At 38.0% G+C, this 18,356-nt stretch overlaps 1 protein-coding gene across 10 annotated transcripts; it reads left to right on the plus strand.

Moving 5' to 3' along the window:
- The first annotated feature begins 1,924 nt into the window (after positions 1-1,924).
- Positions 1,925-16,842, plus strand: wu:fc17b08 (uncharacterized). Of its 10 annotated transcripts, none has more exons than XR_014123845.1 (8): positions 1,925-2,026; positions 5,034-5,099; positions 7,060-7,136; positions 7,418-7,547; positions 8,173-8,512; positions 8,736-8,832; positions 10,362-14,895; positions 15,006-16,842. XR_014123845.1 is itself a non-coding variant. In XM_081714599.1 (8 exons), the coding sequence occupies exons 6-8, from the start codon at positions 8,446-8,448 to the stop codon at positions 14,830-14,832; spliced, it is 4,635 nt and encodes a 1,544-aa protein (XP_081570725.1). In that variant the 5' UTR covers positions 1,925-2,026; positions 5,034-5,099; positions 7,060-7,136; positions 7,418-7,547; positions 8,040-8,284; positions 8,422-8,445; the 3' UTR covers positions 14,833-16,842. The 10 variants fall into 10 exon arrangements, 9 of the variants coding, with proteins under 9 accessions (XP_081570725.1, XP_081570726.1, XP_081570724.1 ...); XM_081714599.1 differs by having other exon boundaries at positions 8,040-8,284; positions 8,422-8,512; positions 10,362-16,842; XM_081714600.1 differs by having other exon boundaries at positions 8,216-8,284; positions 8,422-8,512; positions 10,362-16,842.
- Positions 16,843-18,356: the final 1,514 nt, after the last annotated feature.

An 18,356-nucleotide genomic window follows, 5' to 3' on the forward strand; every position in this document is an offset into this window, starting at 1 on the left:
TTAAGCAAAGAATTAATATTAACAGTGTTGACCCTTCTTTTTAAAGACTTCTGCCATTCGCCTTGGAATGCTGGATAACAGCTTCTGGGCAAAATCTTGACTGATGGCAACCCATTCTAGCGTAATCAGTGCTTGAAGTTGATCACAGTTTCTGTGTTTTTGTTTGTCCATCCTCCTTTTGAGGATTGACCATGGGTTCTCAATGAGATTTAGATCTGAGGAGTTTCATGGCCATGGACCCAAAATTTCAATGTTTTGTTCACTGAGCCACTTGGTTTTCACTTTTTCCTTGTGACGTGATACTCCAACATGCTGGAAAAAGCATTGTACATCACCAAATCGCTCTTGGAGGATGTTTTGATACCATTCCTTATGCATGGCAGTGTTCTTAGGCAAACCTTTGAGCAAACTTTGTGAAAACAAAAATTTGTCAGTCTCAACTTTTGGCCACGACTGTATTCAAATTCTATACTCCTGGCTTTCTGAACAGTTTTTGGTCCCATTATAATTTCTTATTATGACTTGTTCTCTTGAGCACTATTTAGTTTCCCCCTTTTATATGTACAATACACTCCCAATACATTTTTCTCTCTCTGCAATGCAGCCCTCTGCCTTTTATGGACAGTTTACCTGTATATGTATATTGGCCACTGTATTAGGCACACTGACACAGCTGTACCGGTTCTCATTTTGTCGGCACTATTGTAATAAGTTATTTGTTAGCAATTAGTAACTTTGCAGTCTAGTAACTTGACTTGTGCTGTGCTATATGTGGCTTTTCTCACGAGTGACATATTCTGGTAACAGGGCACATGTGATCTGGATATTTGCGTATGCATATACATATATATGATTTATCATCCTACAAATAGAACACTGTCTATTATTATACTTACAATATAACACTGCAGAATCCTCCATGATAATGCAGAGACAGCATTCTTTTTCAAGGATCCTCCACTAATCTCCTTCAGACAAAACAAAAACATCAAAGATATGCTCATCAAGATTGAGTTAAATGATCATTCAGATAATAACTGTAGTACTGTAGCCTGCAACCGCTCTAGATTTGCTACATGTAAATTTATTAACACAGTCACCAAAATAACTGGCACAAACGTATTGTTGTCTCCCATTCCTCATACATTACGAGTGAGTTGTCTTCTATATTACTTGCAAGAGATGTAATCAGCTTTACATTGGAAAAATCCAAGAGAAGGCTTGCTGATCAGTTTGTTGAACTCCTTTTGACCATCAGAATTAAAGTTGTAACATTTCCCGTGGCAAGGCATTTTAATACAAATGGACACTGTGTTAATGACACATCTGTTTGCATTGCCAGATGTTGCTATGGAAGCAATGAAATTGAAAAAAAAACAACAACTTTAGAACCACATGGAATAAATGTTATGATTTAAACATCTACATTTTCATATATATCCTGGATTGCCCTACTATTAATTCAGAAGCACTTTGCTTGCACAGCTGGTGAAGGACCTCTGTCCGAAACGGCCTGTTTGTGTACACTATACTATACTATACGATACTGCGGAGCGTATAATACAGGCTATATGCCAGTCCTCTTTCACAAACAGACCAATGTGTTATCAGTGATGTGTAGTGATGTGCCTAAAATACATAAATACTATGCAACCAGTCCTAGATCATAGGCAAAAATAAGCAACTTGGATAATCAGAAAATGTATCTTGACGGGTTTCAATATCGAGTTAGCCAAGACAGGATATAGAACTGTAATTTCATTAATTTATGTTTCAGATTATAAAATATTGAATAAACCTTTGATTTAGTGGTAGATATTTCCATGTTTCAGCTTGATTAAATCATTTGAGATAGTCTCTGGGTTGCGTGCATCGTGACGTGTACTCCTTTTCCGCACGATTCAACGTGCGCGTACTTGAGGGTAGAAAATGGCGAGTTTGTGCAAAAAGCAGATTTGCACAAATGCGAAGCACGGTATTCGTCAGGACTCGGATTCGTGGCGGTGTACACTTATTCGCTGTGTGGGTAAGCTGATTATACGTGGCTTGTTTGACTAAAGATACTGTTAGTGGTTTACTGATTATGTTCTGCATGTGCGATAAAAACGGACTGTCTGAACCTGGTAGCTAGTTAAGTTAGCCAGCTAGCGTGCTAGCTAACATCGCTTAAAGCAGTTCTGCGACTTATTGTGTTTTTTGCACGACTCTTTCAGTGACTGTCACGCATTCAGCAACAAACCGTTGGGTTGCCTGGCATATTCCGTTGTTCATCACCAAATAATGAGTTATTATTTGTTTTATTTTATTTACTTTGCCATAAATTGGGTGAAGTTCCTGTGTCGGAAACTAGCTAGCGGTTGTAGCCACAGAGGGAGTGTTCACGGCAAGATGCGGGAACGAGCAGTCGCGTGAAGGTAGATGCGCGTTCTCATGAGTGCGCGCGCTTGACAAATTTAGAGGTGTACTGTGTTTTGTTTTGGGGGGAGGTGACGTGCTGCTATTTAAACTCGTGGTCGTCGCCTTACTGAAAATGTTTTTAAATGCTCGGAAATATGCTTTGCAATTTGTTGTGTCGGCAACTGCCATTTCCAAAAACTAACAGCTATAATAGAGACAAGATCTTGTCTCTATTATAGCTGTTAGTTTTTGGAAATGGCAGTTGGAAATGGCATATTTCTGAACTGAAAAGGGCTTTGGGTTTCTATCTTTTACACTTCCCACTTTTGCCCAGTTGTTCGTTGGGTAATATCTAGTCAGTTTTTACATGTAAAAATCCATTAACTTAAACAGATCTGTACTGTTGTTGTATTAGATAGAAATGAGATTTTGTTACACTTATTGTTAAAATCCATTGAATATTTAGGCTTCTTCCACTACACTAAAACCATAGTAAGTGTGCCTGTTTGGGAATGTTCTATGTGCTGTGGTCTCCAGCGAAACAATGCACCGTTCAACTTATCATTTTCATTACTATATCACCATTTTAGAGGTATGTAGCCAGCATTCCCTAGGCCATCACATGTTTTGTTGACTTTGGGATAGGGAAATGAAAGTTGCTTCTATTAAACAGGATGAGCCTTTGGTGGTTTGGAGCAAAAATGCAAGCTTCTTGAAAATGTTTGCCTCATTTTCGATAGTCAAATGCATTTTCTATCCTCTGTTTGCTGTCTGTCTGCTCATTTTCTGTCTGTTTTCAGTTGGCCTACATACTTTTCAGATCTTAGTAGACTGCTAGTTGTAGTCAACCAGCTTGCTTGGAAGAAGGGGAGAAAAATGGCTTCTCCTGCTTACCATAAACTGGTTTGTGCATTAGCTGGTGGATGAGCTGGAGGCCTGGGAAGGCTTTGAACGACTAGTTTGTAAGATGTCTGTTTACAAACTTTAAGTAACAATAGCTAGCAATGTAGCCTAACCAGCAGTGCTGGATAGCTTTTCTAGAGCTCCTTAGTAATGCACCCCTTCCCCCCCATTTTTCCTCTTCCTGACCTTACTTGGAAAATGATAAGTGGCTCCTTTTATATATCAAAAATGGCAGGCCTTGTTTCCTCCATGCAAAGCAGTATTATCTAGCTGGCCAAGTTAAATGGCTCTTTAAGGGGTGGAGACTTGTCTACAGTGGTGTTTCTTTTTCAAGAACTGCTGTCCACTGTCTTAGTACATGAATGTTTTGTTGTGATATGAATTGGGTGGTGTGATGCTGTATTCACAGATAATGGTAGTTTGAATGTTTTGCTCATGTAAACCTAACTCAGTTTTCTTGGCTAAACAAGCACTTGTGCACAGCCTAACTGTGCCCAACTAGAGACTGATTTGCTTCCAACATCACAGAATGATGAAAACGAGTATCAGGTTTTGATGATTGGCCTACAGATTAAATAATTGAATTTACTGTGCCTAAGCACAAACTGGCTTTCAAATTTAGTGATTTATCATTTAGGTAGCTAAATTAGTCTAATTATAACTTTGATCCAATGGTCATTACTCTTTATGCTGCTGTTCAGATAACACAGCTGTTTGGTCCCAAGTTGTGTTGTACCATACTATGAAACCCATTTCTGTTTGTTCTTGAGTTATTTGGTCTTATTTTGAGCAAAGTCATCATGTCATTAGTAGGCTTCCTATGTTGAAAGGACAGTTATTGTCATATCTTTTGAAATCTGTCATGTTACTCTTACACACTGTGAGCCCTGATATATATTTAAAACAAATGTTATGTCATTACACTGCTTCTGCGAATGTAGTGTTAACATACAAATGAGGCAGACAAAACCACACAACTTGCTACCTATGTCAACAATGCCACCACAGGATGTTGGTATGTAGATTGCCTGTCAGGTGCCTCAAAATGCTGAAGTTCAGGAGGAAGGGGTTTGAGGTTGCAGTCATGGCAAAAAAGTAGGCCCAATGACTTCTCTGTATTCTCAAAATCTAGTATTCTAGAAATGCCTCTGTCTACAGAGATACTTACTATTGTGGAGAAGCAAAGACTTTTAGAGCCCACTTCATTTGACAGCTTGTTTTGCCACTACTTGATCTTAACTACAAGTTTCTTGAGCATGTATCCCTTCATGATGACCTTTTTTTTTTTTTTTTTTTTTTTTTTTTTTTATTTTTTTTATTTATTTATTTTATTTGTTTGAGTTTGCATAGTCTTGTGAATCTTGATTGCATGTGTGCCTTTTTCTGTCAGATCAAGGTTTTTGTAAGCACTGTTGCAAGCAAACAAACAAAAATGAAAAATTACAGAAATCTTGAACACCTGTGATGCTGACTGGGAGATGTATTGAAAAAACCTTTATTAAGTATGACACCTACTAGGCTAGTCTGATTTCTTTATTCTTGTTAGTGTGCACCCTTCTGTCTGATCCTAAGATGAACCTGTCAAACTAGGAATGACTACCTTATGCCTTTAAAACTTCAAAGGTTCTGAAACTAGAGGCTGAGGCATCTTGTTAGATATGTTTGGGATTTTGGCGTTATGCATGACACCAGAATAGTTAACAAGAACTCACAATAGTTCCCACTCTGCATAGGTCTTGAGAAGATCTTGGACGTGTTGCATGGGACAAGAGTTTTAGAGGACTTGAGGCTTTTTAAAGGTATGTATGTTTGTACAAAAATGCATTTTCTGAAATGAGTGTGCTATGACAACACAGACTTGCAAAAGATTTTGCTGCATTTCATTCTAAATTGCATTTCTATTTTTTTTAAGTCATTGTTGAGAGACAATAATAACAATAAAAAAACACAAACCTTATATGAGGCCACTTAAGCAGCAGCAGATCTTTGGTGATCTGCATTCCTACAGAATTCAGTTCCAACATAAAATGAGAACCATGATTCAGTTAATCAAGGTGTTCTTCAGCTTGGCCATATTTGTGGTGCAAGTAAACTAAGTATGAAGCTTTGTTGGTGACCACTGTTTTTAAGGTTGTTTCTTAAATATAGGTCAAAGTTTAGACACACCAACACAGTTATCTGTCTTACGATTTTAATATTAGATGCCTTTTAGGTTAGTAGTCAAGACCTCAAAGCTATGAAAGCGTATGTGGACTTGTACAGTAACCAAAAATGTGCAAGGTTCATTAGAATAGCCACCCTTCTCACACTCATGACTCTCAGCCTACATGAAGCCACATAGGATGCTTTTCCAAAATCCTATGGGTGAAAGAATTTCCAAAATTCAAGATGAAAATCCACTTATTCAACCGGTATCAGCTTCAATATGTATATTCATCTTGGAATCAAATTTACACCTTTTAGATCAGCATCATCAAGATGATGGAAAAACTTGCGGATTATCAAGGTGTGTCCAACCTTTTGTCTGGAACTGTATGCAGACATTGCTGCACTACGTTCTGTGCTTCTTTGCATGCCCTTTAAATTCTTGTGGAACAAACAGCAGTATTTTCAGAGTCTGCACAGAAAAGGGCACATCTGATTGTTAATTACTTTTTAAAATAATATGTAATGTATAGTTTTGTTTACCATAGTCATGGACACAGAAAATTTGTATTTGATGCTCTTCTTGGTTCTACTGAGATCATCCCCACATTGTGGCTTGATGTACATATTAGAGGGAGGATAGCAAGTTTTGTTTTATCTGTAACTGAAAAGACCCTGGAAACATTAGCCTGTTTACACTCATTAAAGCGGCTATAATCGATTTTACAGTTCTTGCTAATTTCCTAAAGACTTGGCCACTGAAGGAGACTGCTTACCTTTTAAGTCTCGCATTATCCTTATAAAGCCTCCCCATCCAAAGATATACTGAGAGCTTGGTGTGCCCTTATATGCACTTGCAGGAAGTAACCCTTCTGGCAGAGAATTTCCTCAGTGATTTATATTGTCACACTAATTTTTATTTATTTATATATATATATATATATATATATATATATATATATATATATATATATATATATATATATATATATATATAAAATAAAATGCTGCTGATTACACAATCTGCAGACCACCAAGATCTATAAAGGATTCAAGATCTATAAAGAATTTAGCATTCAGGATGCAAAGCCAACTGTTTTTGAAATTAAATGGCTTACAACAGTTTTAACTTGTGGGTTATTCATACTCGTAGGTCTGCTGCTGTTCCCGGAGTTAACAGGGACATACAAACATACAGAGAGTGCAATCTCACTAATATTTCAATGTAAAAGGTATACAACTCAGCCTGCTAGGCAGTCCGATGAGCTCTCTGCCAGGTACTGATGGAAAGGTGAACAGGTTTTGTGTGCTTAAGAAGTTATGATCTTGTGCAAACTTTCATAATCTCCAATCAGATATACAGTGAGATTTCTTGTGGGATGACATTGAAATTTAATTGACAAGATGATATGAAATGTTTCTTGGTGGCTTAAGCCTGGAACCAGTGGTGAAGACTCTATCAAGGTTGAGCTATAATAAAGGGTACAACCATAATGTTTCAATTTTTTTCTTTAACAAGTTGTGAGAGCACAACAATGGTCACACTAAGGGTACACAATATTTCCCCTTCCTAGCATCTATAGTTTAATTTTTACTTTTCTTTTGGATCCACAGATTATAAGCCTCCAAGTGTGTCAAATTGGTTTGATGAAAATTGTCTTTTCTGCTGCTTAAGACGAGAGAAAGTGAAGGTAGTTTCTTTTTGTTTCTTTGTTTTCCTCTCTTGATTAAGCTGTTCTGAAATTGAGAGCAGCATTTTGTCTTTCAAATTTGCATATTCAGTAAAATCTGTATGCAGGGCTAAGGCTGTTTGCCTTAGCCCCTCCCCTTAACACATTTAAGTTTTATGTTTTGAAAGATGCAAACCTATGGTTTAGGGAAAATTGGGATGGGAAATTATTTTTTTTTATACTATCTTGATCTGTCTTACTTGCTCATTTGTCTTAGTTTTTGTGTCCTTTTCAACCCACAGGAACATGTAGTTGCACTTAATAACAAAATTGTGGAAAGTGGAGGCAAGCCTTTACTTGGCAAGGATCATTCTAATATCAGACTTGAATGGCAAGTAGAAGAATTTCTCAATGCAGTCTTGCACAGGAAAGGTGAGTATTCTTTGTATGGGTCCTGATGTAAAATCTAAGGCACCATTTAATTACCAAATACAGTTAACAAACATTATAGAAATGTTTATTAGAAATACCGTGTAGGCGTGAATTTAGACATTATAGTCTGGCTGCTGCTAAGAACAGTGTATGTTGGCCCTCCAACTCAAATGGTCAGTTTTCTTAACGAAATTGACTGGATATTTATGGGTGGTAGACAATCCCTAATTTAGCAGTGACACTGACCTGCTGTAAAGTATACTCTAGCAGTGCTGCTGGATCTGATCTACATTCATGAATGAGGTAGAGTGAAACTGACACATTGTAGGCAACGGATGGGCTACTGTTTGTAATTGTATACCTATAAAATGACTAGGTGTCAAGTGAATGTATGTTTACAGTGGACATTTAACAAGTGCCATGCATAAATTTGTGCATGTTACACAGTATATTACATTTTTGGTGTTTTGTCCCTTTCTAATTATTTGGCAGGTGTGTGCGTGCGCGTGGGCTTTTTTTGTTTGTTTTTATATGTATGTGTGTATGTATGTATGTGTGTGTGTATAATGTGTGTGTGTGTGTGTGTGTGTGTGTGTGTGTATCTGTGTGTGTGTTTCTTTGTTAGTTTATTTTCTTGTATTTTCAGTACCTTGTTTACAATCCTACAGAATACACACCGAGGATTCCGGATCCTCACATACCTGTGGTGGCGTGTGATGCCATGCAGCAAATGATTGGTCAGTTAGTGGTGCATTATACCTCAAACAACTCTCAGGGCTCACCTTGGCACAATGGGAACACAGACCAAAGCTTGTTGAAAGCGCGCTCAATCACGACACCCACCATTGCTGCTACGGCTGTCGCCTCTGTGCAGAATCCTGTCCTCAGTAAGCTCCTCATGGCAGACCAAGACGCTCCCCTGGACCTTTCAGTCAAGAAGGTCAAACCAGAAATTGCTGAACTAGGTATGATGTTGATGCCATCTTTTCAGAGGATGTTAATTCAATTATAATCTTGGGGCCGGTTTCTTGTTTATGGAATAAGACAATTCCTGGATTAAATTGTAGGGCTAATGGTTGAATCACCATAGGAAATTCTGATTAGCCTAGGTTTTTGTTGGTTTTAAACTGGTTCTGGGTAACTGGGCCTTTTAGTATTTTTCTTGGCATTAATGATGTTAATTTTCAGATGGTGTTCTGGATCTTTCAATTAAGAAGAATCGTAATCAAGATTGCATGTCTCCTAAAAACCCTCATATGGATTTCAGCACAGCATTTGGTACAAGGTTAGTGCATCACGATTATAGAGTTGTGAGAAATTTTGTAAGCCCTTTGGAATTCCCTGGACTTTAACATGAATGGCACCTAAAATGTCATCTTTTCACTCATGTTCTAATGATTATGCCTCATGATCACATGATGGCATCAGGACATTTTGATGGTACATCTTTTTATTTACAATGTGTCGAAATGCAATACAATGTGCATTTAAAAGAAACCAACTTTTTTTTCCCTCACCTATCCACAACTCCAGTGGCAGCTGCACCTAGTGGAACATTATGGGTAGTCTCTAGTAAACTTAAGATGTGCAGCAATATGGTGTGGGTTTTTTTCCCCCCCCCCCCCATTTTTTTGTGTGTGGGGTCTGATTGTGTTTTTGTAAAGAATCAGTTTGTTCTTCGCCATGGTAACCTCCCAAATACCACTCTTGGTCAGTGTTTTTCTTAGGGTTAACACGTGAACAAAGTGCAAAGCATGCCTGCCGATCCTTTCTCATGTTTGAGGTTTTTGTGGCATGCACATGCACTCATCTTTGCAGGAAGCTCAATCTTTGGCACTGGTGCTAAATGTTTTCCATTTTGGCCTGACTGGAGTGATGGGGAGACTTTAGAGTTGTCTGAATCACTTTCATATAACTTCAACAAAATTTTCTTGTAAGGTTCTCTTTAAATCTCATTTTATTATGACACATTGTAATATATATTGCTCCATTAACACTGTAAAGAGGTTATTTTCTTAGGTTCATGTACTTGTTTAAGCCATATATTCACAAATATTAACATATGTTTGTCAAAGAAGCCTTTATTATTTAGACAGATTTTATCACCTTTTAGGGGCCATTTGTGTAGAAATCCTAATTCAAAAGTATTCAAAACTTTGACTTGTAGCCATCTTATTAATCATGATCAACAATGGCACATACAATGAATTGCAAACGATGACAGATACTGCAGTTTGTAAATGCATTCTGCCCATAGATATGTCCTAGGATAAAATCTACAAAAGTGAGGAACAAAAACATGGTGGTGGCAGTATCATACTTTGTGATTGTTTCACTGCAGCAGTGACTAGCAGTTAAGATTGAAGAACAAAAATATCCAGTTTTAGATGGCAGGGCAGAAGATAATCTGGTGTGGTGTTAGAAATTGAAAGTTTGTGTTCAAGTTGACCAGTTAAAGCCCTGAACTGAATTGTTTAAAAAAAAAAAAAAAGCACCAAACAAGTGTGCAACACTAGTATAGCTGAAGAGAAGATTCCACTTAGTCATATTTTAATTTTCTTGCTGTTAGGTGTACCTTATTTTACCCAGGGCTTTAGGCCCAGGTTTTGTGTAAAATGTAAAAAAATAAATACAAAATACCCATGTCTCTTTTAGTTTAACAAAATTGGACATGGGTAAATTCTGGGTACTTTAGCAGATTTGCAGTTCAGTGTTTCTGTGAACTTGTCAGCCTGTGCAATATAAGTCACTTCAGCAGTGAAAATGCCACAGTGGGAATGTTATTTATCTATTTATTTATTTTTGTGCCCCAAGGGACTCTCTGGATCCGGGTCCTGCTAAAGTAAAAGATCTGCAGTCAGCTTCCACATTGGAACACTTCATGGCTAAGCTTTGTTTGCATCACCAGCGGCAAATTATTGATGCATTTGGGTTCTTACAAACTGAAGTCAAGGCTGTGGCTTCTTCTAGTAACTGTCAGGTGTCGTCTTCAGTTGTCCAGGAAAAAGCCCAAAGCTCAGGCTACAGTGAAGCAACTTTTGAAGAACAACCTGAAATCCAGGCATCTGGGGAGACGCACACTTTGTCTGTAGCAATAAGCAAGCCTGAAGTCCATGAATCTGCTTTTGGCACAAGTAATGAATTTTCACCTGCAGAGCAGCCCTTGAACCCTGATGGGTCTTTTATTCCAGCAGTCAATATCGGACCTCCTATGGATCTTAGTAAGACGGGTATTGGAGATGACGCGTTGTCGCCCTCTAACACTGTAGGTGTTGAACACAGAAGTGCAAATTTTCAACTTAAATGTCCAACTCTCCTTATTGTAAAAAACAGAAGCTCTGGCAGTCTTGAAGCCAAAAATGTATCTGAGGTGGGCTCAAGAATTCGGCATAATGCTGGCACTTTAGAGCACGACCTGTGCACTTCTGACACACAATTACAAGCAACTAGCAGTGAGCCTGACATTATCGAGATGTCTTCATTGTCTTTAGGACATGAACACTCTGAGCCCAAATATTGCACCATACAAAGAAGCCTTCCTGCACATGGCAAAGATTCTACTGTTAGACCCTGTCCAGATCAAAGGATCTCACATGTAATATCTCCTATTTTCCCAAGAACAGCTAGGAAAAGTAGGAGAGCATCTCGCCTTCGACAAAGGGGTAACCTAATATGCCCTCTTATAAATGATCCTGATATTAATTGTGACATTGTTTATGTTGGCAAACCAATTACTGAATGTGAGCGTCAATCACATAACAGTATGCTTCCACGAAAAAATGCTCGAAAAAGCACAAGAGGACATGTGTATATTGGGGAATGCTGGGAACTAAAAACTGTGCGAACTTTGGCACGCAAGTCTGCTGAGAATGGTAGTGGGAATTGTCATGTTCCTATACCGGAGATGACCACATCAGTCACCCCAAAGCAGGCTCTTTCTAAGCCTGATGGTGTTCCTCCAATGGACATTCCATTTACAGGGGAATGTATGGAAACCGTGATGAACAAAAAATCCTCAGATCAGCCAGTGGAGACAGAAATGCCTGGTGATGTTGTTGAAGTACAAAATGACCATTTGATTGTTGAAACCAGTCAGACGGGTCAAACCCAGAGTAAAGAACACATTTCCTCTCTACTTCCAAGTGAGCAAATTGGTGCATCTGTACAACAGAACTCCAATGCAAGGATACATGGCAGTGTTGCGGACAATGTTGAACTTGAAGATGAGCAAGGAAACCCTATGGATACTAATATAACAAATATTAATGGATCCACTGAAAAGGTGGAGCCTGCAAAGGAATCTGTAGAGGCTCCAATATCCAATATCCAAGATGGCTTAGAAAATGAGATTCAGAGTCAAAAGGTAGCCACAGAGTCATTGTTGGGCATAGTATCTACAGATATAGCCCAAGATGACAGATCAGATACAGAAAGTACAGGAGTAAGGATTGATTTGAAAGAGCAGAATGCTGCAGTGGATGATCTACAAACAGAGACCCTACAACAGGTGGAATGTCTAGAAATGCCTGTTGGGACCTACACTGATAAAAATGCAGAGTTGCAAATTACTGGCATGACTAAAACAAATCTCCAAACAGAAGATGGTATCAGTGTAACCCAAGATAAAATTGGGGAATCGAGGATGCCAGATTTAAGTGTTGATGAAATTTCTCTAAAAGAAATGCCTAAAGAGGGGCTGGTGCTGAATACTCTTGGAGGTTTTACTCCAAAAAAGGTTGTTCCAAAACATGCGTTCTCAGACAGATGTTTGCGTAGCAGAACCAATCAAAAAATAGTTACTGAAACTTCAGGTCAGAAGGAACTGGGAGATTTGCAGTCAGATGACCAAGATCCCAATACTCTAGAATCTAAAAGACATTTGAAATCTTTTAAATTGAAACCAATTGAAGAAAATGTGCCCTGTATGGATAGTCAGAACAGTGCAAATGCTACAGAGAATGTTGAGGAAACACAAAGGTCTACCCTTGTCACAAGCAGTGATGTTTTGGGAAAAGTGGATATGGTATGCACGAGACAGAAGCAAAGGTTAAAAATGACTGTGAAAGAAGCAGATATTGACAAAGGGCAGAAGGTCATTGAGTTCCCAACTCCAAAAAGTGAGCCCAAACTAGAATCACATGATATTGCAGATAATGTGGGGGTTGCTCCACCTGAGACTGATAAGTCACCTGAAAATAAAATCCCTGGCAAGTCATTAAGGGTTTTTGAAAGAATGCCTCTTAGAAACAGGACTGGTCAAATTGAACAACCTAGTAGCAAGGCATCTTGTTCAGCTGTCAAAAATGGTGCACAAGCCAGTGAACGAATGCCTTTGAGAAACAGGAACAGCAGTGCTGTTGATCAGCTGATTGGTGGAGATTCTGGCGGTTCCCCCACTGGAGGCCATTCGGAGCGGTTGGAACGGATGCCTTTAAGAAGCAGGAATGGCTGTATCGCTGAACAGACTGTCTGCAAAGATTCTAGTATTTCTCCCAATAGAAGCAGTTCAGAGGGTGTGACGCGTCTGTCCCTGAGGAGCAAAAATAGTAGCACAACTGGTCAGCAGATCACTGAAGAATCCCCTGATATAATCGGAGATGCGTCAGGTTCTCTTGTTGAACAACCAATTAGTGAGGACCTTGGCCTTACCAGTAGAAAAATGGAGAGCACTGGATGTATGCCTCTAAGGAGTGCAAATGTTTCAGTAGCAGAACAGTCATCCAGTAGTAATTCATGTCCTTTATCAGTTGCTTCAGAAAGTCCAGGTCGTATGTCATTAAGAAGGAGCAATACTTCTATTGCTGAAAAGCCGGATCACTTGGCAACTCCACCCAAGATCAAAAAAAGTTCTCAGAGACCTCAGAGATTGTCTAAAACATCTGTACCTCCCTCGCACTTGGAGGCAGAACAAAGTCCTAACATTGCTAAATGCAAAACTGATAAGCTTTTTAAGGGTGGAATGAAAGACTCTTCTTTGCCAGAAAATTCATTAATTTCTGTTAACCTACCGCCTGTGGTTCCTAGTCAATCCAAGTTTTTGGAGGCATTAAACAGAGAAGAGAACCAACATTTGATTTCAGAGTTAAATACCAAATTTGAAAAGATGCAGAAAGGGTGGGTTCAGATGGATAAAGAGGTACAGCCTGCACCACGACCAAAAAACAGGGCTGACAGGCTAAAAGAAATCTGGAAAAGCAAACGTAGAATTAGAAAACCAAGGTCATTAGAGCAGCAAAAATTCTCTCCTGTGCAAACATTATTTATGAAGTCTTTTGACCTTCCCAGTATTTGTCGGTGGTTCTTGCAGACAACTGAAACAAAATCTCTAGTCATTGTAAAGAAGGTAAATACTAGGCTTCCATCTGAAACACAATTGTGTTTTCACACCTCTGCATCTGTGCCTGGGACCTCCAATGGAGTCTTTCCAAGTCTTCAGGCTGAACGCTTAAAAAAGCATCTGAAAAAGTTTGCTATTGTGTCTCCTGTGAAGAGCAACCCCAAAACCAAAAGGCTAATTGCTAAAGCTTTAGCCCATGAGGCCTTGATATCACAGGGTAAAATAAAAACGGAGTCGATCGCTGCCACCCGGATCTCTTCGAAGCCTCACAGCTATACAGGTCTGATACAAACGCAGCTCCCTGAGAGCCATAGCAAGGGCACAGTCGTGAAAAATCCAGCAAGTGCCAGAATTCTGAGGAAATATTCCAACATGCGTGAGAAAATGCAAGTTCAACAAAACACATTAAAACACCTGGGGCGTTCACGGGAAGAGACAAAGCAAGTGCATATAATGCCAAAGAATGTCTCTAAAGAGAAGCTGTCCACAGGTAGAAGACAAAAGTCAGCCATTGTCACAAAGGTAAAAGCCTTGGCTAAAAAAGTCAAAGAAAAGTCTGCTGTAAAAGTGAGGATCCCAAAGAGGAGTGTCAGTAGAGCACTAAGAGATTTAAATGACAAAGATGGTGTCCCACCAAAGGGGACGCTCCTAAAAGTGGCAAAATTCAATCCTATAACTGCTACTAAAACTTTGAGTAAAAAAGAGATGCTGATGAAAACTGACAAGTCTCCACAAGCTAAACCAGACATCAAGAAGTCACCTCTTTCTAAAGCTTCTGATTTGTCTCCATCTCAGAATGCCAGCATGAAACCTTTATCAGAAGACCAAGTATTGACTAGGTCTCAAAGAAAGATTGAAGCCACTCAAACTGGATCCCCAAAAACAACCACCAAAAGAGGCACTGAACCCTTGGTCACTTCAGCAAAACGTACAAGGACTTCAAAATGATTGTGAAAGATGAGCAGATACGGACTGCAGTTGCAAATGAATACTGGTTATCTGTTTCAGCAAGTGAGATTTATTCTTTTCTGTATAGACATGCTTGAAAGGAAACTTTTGAAGGGATATCCTTTTACATGCATCTTCTATACATTTTTTTTTCCCTCTCCTCTCTCTTTCAGTGCTGGAACTGTGCAAGTTGTTTTGTGAGGTCCCACAAAAACAGTGCACAGTGCAAAGGTTTGCTACTATTTTCACAACCAAATGTAAATTGTGCTTATAGTACTATTTTTTTTTTTTTTTTTTTTTTTTTTTTTTTGCTGGGTTAGTTTTTTCATGGATATTAGAACTGTTTTATTCTGAGTAACCAGTGGTATGCACTTGTTATTACAGACCTACAGTGCAACACGCTAATGTCCAGATTTGAAGTGGTTGTCCGTTGGTCTTCATTACAAATAATTGTGGTTGAGTATATGGTGTTTGGCGGAAAATATTATTATATTTATAATTCATCATTCCTGTTAGCAATTAGTAATGCTTGTGCAACTTTGATAATGTGCCTTATTAAGTAACAGACTGTTTCTTAAGCCTCAACATCTTTATTGCACATAGATGTCATTTTGTTTCAACATGGGCCTTATATCCAAGGTCCACCTGTGAGCTCTGTTTCATGCAAACACCACACATATTGAATTATTTCTTCTAAACTTGTTTTTGAGTTCTTGGTAAATTCTTTATTCTTTTACACCTATAGGTGATACTCAGAGCATTAAATATAAAAAAAAAACTTCAACACTCTGTAACGTCCTTGTGGTTGTGTTGTGGTGATGTTTACTGGTGTCATTGTTATTGCGTCTTACATGTTTGTTCTTTGCTTTCATTGCCTCTGTTCCATTAGATCATTTTTCTCACTGATTCCAATAATTAGCTAAGTGAAGCTAAATGTTTTATGTAGTATTACTAACATGAAACATAAAATGGCTAACTATAAATGATGATCTGAAATGACTTGTCAGAGTAGTATTACTTTATTTTGTATGTTAAAATGTCAGCCATCTTTCAGTCTTCATTCTACTGAATATCTTGACTAATTTTTGGATCATTGTACAGGTTGTTTTTGTTTTGCTATGAGGCTTACAGCAGGGTGGAGGCAGAGGGTTTTTATTATTTATTTAAAAGCTGTGTATACAGTGGATGCTTGAGCTGGATTTCCTAGCCTATGTTTGACTCAAGATGGAAAGAGAGAACTTCACTTTTGTGTTCCTTAGGATTTGAAGTCTATGCATGCACAATAATGTGCCTCTGAATATTGTACAGAGAACTGACTTTTTGGTTTGAAAAATCCTTTTTTTCAATGTTATGTCTACTAAATGGGTCACCATTCAATACAGGTAGATTTGACCAGAATGAAAATGTGATTGCTTGGAGTGTATTGTCCACCAGCTAACAATGCAGGTTTCGGTGCAGATACTTCCTGTCATAGATAATGTCAATTTAATTGTGGTCAAACTTTTGTTTCAGTGCTGAGTCTAGTTATTACAGAGTTTGAGTGAATATGGTATCAATTAGCCTAATTTTTAAGTCTTTCAGTTGACTTAAACCTGTTTTCCAAAATTTGATTTGCTACCATTAGAAGAATTATTTACTCCCATTACAGGAGTAAACCTGTGAAAAATTGTTGTTCTTTTAGGGTGCTATTTGGTGGCGTTGACTTGTCATCTCAGTCTTTTAATATTTTACTTTAGCACAACTGTCTTTGTTTTTCTTGCTTTAAAAGTAATATCTTGTAAATGCAAAGCTATTAATCTTTAGATTTTTATTGATATTTAATGTTACCATGGGTATCATTGTCACAAATTGATTCACCCACCAAATACCAGACTTGAACATTTTACTCTTTACTATTGATATTTATAGTTTTGGGGTTTGTATATTTGAAAAGAGAACACAGATTTATTTGTGTATTGTTTTTAAGTTTGCATTTTCTTGCTATAACTGAGATAAAGTGTTTGAATTGAAGTGTTTCCTTGGTTGATTTTCTACATGTGCTGTGATTCAAGATATAAACGATTGTTGGAGCAAAGGTTCATCAGAGTAAGATATGAATCTGATGATGATGATGATGATGATGATAATAAATGTAATCGAGAGATTGACAATGCTAGTGTGGGTTACATGGTAATGTACAGGTAATTTGTCATAAAACAATGGTCGTTTTGGAAACAGTATTGCTAACTGAAATTTCAAATGCATGGTTTATTTTGTCAAAGATAAAACATGATCCTTTGGTAACAATTTATTTACTCAAATATTTTACTTTTAAACAAATACACATCCCTCAGTAATTAATGGGTTCTTAATTGTTATAAAGGTTAAAAATTCACTGTTGCAATTTTTCCTTGTTTTTTTTTTCTTTTTTTTTTATTATGAGTACAGTCATTCCCGTATTTCCTGGCCACATCCCAATAGGATGAAATGTTGATTTATATTGATCGGGGGAGTATGATGACCTCTGGGATCAGTAAAAAGTAGGATGTGATACAGTTGAAATCATAAATTTATGTACACCAGGCCAATTTATATACAGCCACATTCATTAAAACTCAGTCCTAGTACACATTCCCTCTCTTGGGTCAGTTAGGATACCTCCTGTATTGTAAGAATGGGAAATGTCAGAATAATGCTACAGACAATAATTTATTTCAGCTTTTATATATTTAGCACATTCCCAGTAGCTCAGGTTTACATACACACATGGTTAGTTTTGCTTGCATGGCCTTTAATTTGTCCAACTTGAGTCAAACATTTCTGATGGACTTCCACAGGCTTCTCACAATAAGTTCCTGGAATTTTGGTCCATTCCTCCTGGCAGAAAGGGTGTAACTGAGTAAGGTTTGTAGGCCTCCTTGGTCATGCACGCCTTTTCAGTTCTGCTCCATTTTCTATTGGATTGAAGTCAGGGTTTTATGATGGCCACTCTGCTACCTTCACCTTGTTGTCCTTAAGTCATTTTGCAACAACTTTGGAAGTATGCTTGGGGTCATCGTTCATTTGGAAGACCCATTTGCACTCAAGTTTCGTGGCTAATGTCTTGAGATGTTGCTTCAATATCTCCACCTATTTTTCCTTATTCATAATGCCATCTTTTTTTTGTGAAATGCCTCCGTCCCATCATGGTTGAGATGGAATTCTTTTGGCTTGCAAGTGCCGCGCTTGCATATTGTCTTTTGAACATATGAATCTGGTCCCTTTCGACATCTTGAAATTGTACCCAAGGATATACTAGAATCTGGAGTTCCACAATTCTTGGCATATTTCTTTTGATTTTTCCCATGATGTCAAGCAAAGAGGCAAGTAGGCCTTGAAGGTGGGCCACAGGTATACCCCCAGTTAATACAAATGATGTCAATTAGCTTTTCCAAAGCTTCTAAAGCCATGACACAATTTTCTGCAATTGTCCAAGCTATTTAAAGGCAGTCTTTAAAAAAAAATAAAAACTAAAATAAATTATATATATATATATATATATATAT

This window comes from Electrophorus electricus, chromosome 5 (genome assembly GCF_041902795.1).
Source record: "Electrophorus electricus isolate QZ-2024a chromosome 5, ASM4190279v1, whole genome shotgun sequence".
Lineage (NCBI taxonomy): Eukaryota > Metazoa > Chordata > Actinopteri > Gymnotiformes > Gymnotidae > Electrophorus > Electrophorus electricus.

Bases quoted from the DNA above. Each gene is read 5' to 3' on its own strand.
- wu:fc17b08 (XM_081714593.1), top strand. From the start codon at position 7,527: ATGCAGTCTTGCACAGGAAAG. The intron at 7,548-8,172 runs GTGAGTATTCTT...TTTCTTTGTTAG, and splicing joins TGCAGTCTTGCACAGGAAAG to TTTATTTTCTTGTATTTTCA. The intron at 8,513-8,735 runs GTATGATGTTGA...GTTAATTTTCAG, and splicing joins ACCAGAAATTGCTGAACTAG to ATGGTGTTCTGGATCTTTCA.